General features: G+C 44.4%; 1 protein-coding gene across 1 annotated transcript in view; it reads left to right on the top strand.

The window, feature by feature from the left end:
* The first annotated feature begins 1,139 nt into the window (after positions 1-1,139).
* The window catches only part of ADGRG2 (adhesion G protein-coupled receptor G2), a 55,685-nt gene continuing 50,824 nt past the window's right edge, over positions 1,140-6,000 (top strand). Inside the window, exon 1 of the mRNA XM_063304688.1 lies at positions 1,140-1,407. Coding sequence (XP_063160758.1) covers positions 1,328-1,407 — 80 coding nt within the window. The 5' untranslated portion in view covers positions 1,140-1,327. The remainder of the gene's footprint in view (positions 1,408-6,000) is intronic.

The raw sequence follows: 6,000 nt of genomic DNA, 5'->3' as shown, positions 1-6,000 counted from the left end.
AAAAATCTAGGAACCTTTTCTACATATTACATGCCAAGAATAAAGGGATCGGCTATAACAATGGGAGTAAATGTTGACTGATGGAGTGGGTGTCAAAACTGTGAATGTTTAATGTTCCTGTCCCAAACAGGCACCATCTAGTTTGCTGGCCTTCAATTCCAATGATTATTAATGGCTGGGAGTTAGGGGAGTTCAAGTCTGATGTATCTTGTTATGAAATTCTGGCTTAATATATGAAGCACATTATGGAAAATGTTATTTTTGCTTAAACACACACAGAAAAATCCACCACCACTCCCCTGCAGTGATGCAAGCGATTAAAGAACAAACCAACCAACAGCTGGTCCTAGAAGTAAAGCAAAGGGAAGGGAACAGAACTCTGGGAAGAGAAAACGTCCACAGCAGCATCTCTCAGCTTTCCAGCTACTCTGCTCTTACTGCAACTCCTTTTGGGGGGGGGGGGGCTTTTTTGTCTCTGCGCACTTAGCCACTCTGCGCTTTCTGGCACCACAGAGTTTATTCTCATCAGCAGTGACCTTCCATGGCAGACTAGTACGGGCAGAATCCAGAGCAAGTTACGGCACGCACCTCCATCACGGGACGGTCTTTTTAAGCAAATATACGCCGACGTCTTGTGGTTTGGACCTGGAAGGGACCACAGCTAGAGAGAGGACCGAAGAACAATAAGGAGAGCCTATTTTGGCGATCAGTTGCCAGGCGGGAAAGTCTGGCTTGGCAAAAGCCATCTTTCTCGCTGTTCTAGCGTTGCTTATCCTGAAAGCGTAAGCGTTGCATTATTAGGTAGTCTATTCAAAAGCTCGAACAAGCAACGCTCCCGCCACACCAGGCCACTTCTAAGGAGTCCCCTGACCTCCAGTTTCTCTCCCGCCCGCGCTCCCTCCTCCCGGCTGTTGCCGCCGCCGCGCTCAGAGCCGTCGATTGGGCTGCGCCTTTGCCTTCCGAGCGGTCGGCTGCCTGCTCGGCGCAGCCGACCCAGAGTGGAGGTGCTGCTGTTCGAGGCAGGGAGGTCGTCGGACAGGTTCGCGTCCGCGTCCGGAACGGATCTGGGCTGGGGCGCGGGTCGCTGGGCGCCCCCAGAGAAGAAGGAAGAGGAAAGGGCACGGTTGGAGGAAGATCGCGCTTCCACCGGCGCCTGCTCGCGAGTCCGCGCTTCGCTGCCGGCCTCACCGAGGAGAGCCAAGAGACGTTTGGCGCCCGACGTCCGCGGGGCGAAGGGGTAGGCGAAGCACGCCGGGCAGGCGAGGGAAAGTTGCTCCTGAGTTCCATTTTGCAGCTGTAGGGGAGGGGCCTTTGCCTTTCTTCTTAAATGAGCTCCCCGGACTGCCTCGACAGGGAACTAGGAAAAGTGAGTCGCAGGAGCCCAAAACCTGGCTTTGAAGATCTCCGGTAAGGAAGGGGTTGGAGCAGGACAGGTTCTTTCTGCCTTTCCAGTCCGCCTGGTCTGGGACTCCTTGTTGGTCTTTCCATTCATCAGATGGTGGGACCCGGGCAAAGGGAGGGGAGAAAGGGGAGTGGAGATAGAATTGCCTTTGCACTTGAAAGCAACAGCAGTAACGCTCGCTAAGGGCTTTTTTCCCCCCTCTCTTTTAGATAAAAAGAAATAAATACGCTTCTTCCCCCCCCACCGGAAATAGAATATGCAACAGGTGTAACCACTGCTTTGCACTATGGTGAAAGAATGTCACAGTCATACACACCATAGATATAGAGAGGAATTAGAAAGAAATGGATAATACACACTCAAAAATATATTGATTTAGCCTTTGCCTGTTTCAGACTCCTTAAGGGCAGAAGGGAATTCCTAAGACTTGTTTGTTGTTTGGGCATCGCTAAAAGTGTGGACTGCTCAGGAAAATCTGAGCAGCCCACTAACTATAAGCTGAACAAAACAAGGATATTGGTATGCCTGGGAAGAAAAACATCCCTTTACCTCTGTTGAAGCCAACTTGATTGTGTAAATATAAAGTGTGCTGTGGTGTAACTGAAGTACTGTAGAAGTGTTTTCTTTGTGGACTTTAATAGGTCACTTTGTGCTCATTATTTATACATATAGCCACAATGGGTCCCATTAATTTTTAGTGGGGCAGAATTAAAAATGCTAAACTTGCGATCGTAATCACCCTTTACTAGAAAACAAGTCATAGGGAATCTGTTAGGAGAATTTACTTTTTACATCAGGATCATATTCAATAAGTGCTTAGCTTTGGCATGTATGAATCCTACTTCTGAAAATGCAATCCAAGCAAATTGAACTAGGTTAATGTCACTAATTTTAGTGGGAGAATTGAGACGAAAGTAATCTCAACTGGAATGGATGTGACATATAATCCAATTAATAGCTGTTTACAGAAGAACATGACTCCATGTGACATATGGGTTTTATGGCCGGACATAGCTGCTCTTGTGCTGGTATGAGTCAGCTGAAGGAGAAGGAAAAAATGGGAGAAGCGGCTCAGGTATGGCCTTGGAGTCATACCTGAAGCAGATACCTGAAGCACAGAGGGACATACCTGAAGCACATCCAGCTGCATAAAAGAACCCACAGTCGCACGTGACATTCCATCATTCATTGATCTTGCTAGTTATTTGTGCTTTGGGGAAAAAATGAAATAATATATTAAAAGTTCAGGTTCCATCCTGGTATGCTCAGGTATGGCTTAATCCATCTCTGAAATCCAGGCTAGATACTACCATCAGTTCATTGCCTGACTGGGTAAAGTGGTTTCCCATGTGCCTATGAGATGGCAGTCTTTTGAATATTTAACTTGAGATAGATATTTGTTTCTGATTCCTAATAGCATGAGATTAGAATAGAAACTGGGAAGATTGAAAAAGGAAGATAATTTTTTTTTAATCGTATGGCATAGCAGTTTGGTGTTCATGCTGCTTTTTCTTGCTGGGAAATCCTTGTGAGATCCAGCAGCCAGATGTGTAGACTAGTCACGTTGTCCGGGGTGCACCACAAGGAGGCTAGTCTACATTGCACCAAGTTGGGCTGAGAGACAGTGACTGGCCCAAGGTCACCTGGCCGGCTTTCAAGCCTAAGGCGGGACTAGAACTCAGAGACTCCTGGTTTCTAGCACAGCACCTTAACCACTAGACCAAACTGGCTTTCAGGAAGAGAACTGATTAGAAAGGACTGAAATATGTTTGCTTCCTTTGCAGTTTCAACATCTATTCCTATATTGCTCTTTCTTTAATTATAAGAATCTCCGAATGGCTTACATAAGGTTTCCACCAGATATCTGAGAGACAGTATAAAAGGGGAATCTAATACTTGTTTTCTGAATCTTTGAAGAAGGCAACATATTTTTTAGTTTCTATCATTTTTAGGTTAATGAATGGAAATCAGTAGTGACTAATATAGATAGCATGTCTTGCTAAACAGGTTTTTCAGTATGTTTAAGATGAAAGGATGTGTTGGTTGAATACTTCAATCCTTTATAAAAGAGAAAGAAATGATTCATTAGCAGAAAATGTGTCAGTGCAATGCATTCAGAGAGACTTTAAAACTAGGCATTTTGAAGTTCCATTAATTTCAGATTATTTGCCATTAAACTAAGTGAAATATGAGAGTCAGTTTGGTGTAGTGATTAAAGCATCAGGCTAGAAACCAGGAGACCATGAGTTCTAGTTCTGCCTTAGGCACAGAACCAGCTGGGTGACCTTGGCCCAGTCACTTTCTCTCAGCCCTGGAAAGGAGGCAATGGCAAACCACTTCTGGAAAACCTTACCAAGAAAACTGCAGGGACTCCGAGAAGCAGACACAATTGAACGGATTAAAAAAAAGTTAAATATAAAATTGCTTATCTTTGATTTGAAAGAGCCAGTTTGGTGTAGTGGTTAAGGCATCAGGCTGGAAACCAGGACACCTTGAGTTCTAATCCTGGCTTTGCCACAAAGCCAGCTGGCTGTCCTTGGGTCAGTCACTCTCTCTCAGCCCTAGGAAGGAGGTAATGGCAAACCACTTCTGAAATCTTGCCAAGAAATCTTCAGGGGCTAGTCCAGGCTGTCGTCAAGAATTGGACACAATTGAACGGCAGTAAAAAAGAACTTTGATTAGAGTGTGCCTTATATATGTGTGTCTGTGTACATTTATTCATTGACTACACAAATTTTTAATGCATATTTACCAATGAGCAGCAATGTTTTATTAGAGATCATGGCCCAAAGCCAAATGCACTTTAAAGGTTACTGATTAGACTTAGGAAGATGCTTTAATATGGCCTGTTTAACTCAAGAGGAATTAGTGTTCAGCACTGTCAGATGCAAGGAGGTCTAAAATACCTCCTTGCATTTGAGTTTTTATAATACCTCTTTGAGAGTAATTTCTCACACTGTTAAGAAGTTTAGCAGCAATTACCAAAACAATAAACAGATACAGGCTTTTACAAAAGAGACAGCATGCTCCCCTTTGCACCAAAAAGGTATGAGAAAACGAATGTTGTCATTTTATATTGCGTATGTATAGGTTTCTCATTTGAAAGAATAGTTTTGGTAGAATTTTGTGTTGTTTGAATTGCCATATTTCATACTGATGTGAAATTTTTGCTTATTCATATATGTAGAATGTTACATAGTTTTAAAAAACAACACAAAAGGTCAGTGGTCCTATTCTTTATCAGCTTTTGGGTGTGCCTTTGCTTTCATTGCGAAACATCTAACATGTCATGGAATGGTCTGAAATGAAAATGTTATGGTTTTGTTTTGTTTTTTAAAATATAAGAGGATGAACTGAAGGCATTTCTTCAGTCTGTCCACCTCCACCATGGCCATATATACATTGACTCCCAAGTTTAGACAACTTGGTTAAACGTGTAGCATGTTACTTTTCTCCTTTGCATCTCTTATTTTAATTTGACATGTAGCATTTTATGTAGACTAGTAAGAATACTATTAGGTACTTTCTATAATTCTGTCATTTATATATTTATTAAATTTATACACTGCCCATCCCACTATAAAAGTGACTCTGGGCAGCTTACAAATAAAAGTTATAAAACCATTATAAAAATAGAAAAAGTACAAAAATAGAAGAAGATAAAAGGTGGAGAGAGCCTCTTTAAGCCACCAACCACCCTCAGGGCTGCCTGTCACTCTTGGATCCACAAGCTAGTTGGAAGAGCCAGGTCTTGATGCTCTTCCTGAAGGCCAGAAGAGTGGGGGCCAACATCACCTCAGGGGGCAGGATGTTCCACAGGGTGGGGGCAATGGCAGAAAAGGGTCTCCTTGACCCACCAGTCGGAATTCTGTAGCTGATGGGTCTGTAACATGCCCTTCCTGCCAGACCGGGTGGGACGGGTCGATGTGATTGGGACGAGACGGTTCCTTAGGTAACCTGGGCCCATGCCATGAAGGGTTTTAAAGGTCATAACCAAGACCTTGAATTGGACCTGGAAGCACACGAGCATCCAATGCAGCTTGCACAGCAGAGGTGTTACATGTGCCGCCCATAACTGACTGGGCTGCCTCATTCTGCACCAGCTGCAACTTCCAGAGACTTTTAAAGGGTAGCCCCATGTAGAGTGCATTGCAGTAGTCTGTACAGGAGAGGAAAGGGTGCAACTGGGACACAACACAAAGTTGAGCAAAGGCCCTCCTAGCCATGACTGCCACCTGCTCCTCGAGCAGGAGTTGTGAGCCCCAAATTGTGCACTGGGTCTGTCTGGGGCAGTGCAACCCCATCAAGGACTGGTGATGGTAGATTCCCAGATACAGAGGAGCCCTGCACCCACAGCTGCTCTGTTTTACCGGGGTTCAGCTGAAGCCTCTTGTTCCCCATCCAGACCCCCACAGCCTCCAGGCACTGTGAAAGAACATCCACAGCATCACTTAGTTCACCCAGGATGGAGATGTACAATTGGGTATCATCAGCATGTAGACTAGTTGGGGATTATCTTCTGTAGCTTGAGCAGTTTTCCTCAGCTGCATACTTCTTTGTCAAAATCTCTCTGCAACTTAGCAGAAAAGTTTCTTGCA

The sequence above is a fragment of the Candoia aspera genome, chromosome 5 (assembly GCF_035149785.1).
Source record: "Candoia aspera isolate rCanAsp1 chromosome 5, rCanAsp1.hap2, whole genome shotgun sequence".
Classification (NCBI taxonomy): domain Eukaryota; kingdom Metazoa; phylum Chordata; class Lepidosauria; order Squamata; family Boidae; genus Candoia; species Candoia aspera.
This window is presented reverse-complemented; position numbering and strand designations above follow the sequence as displayed.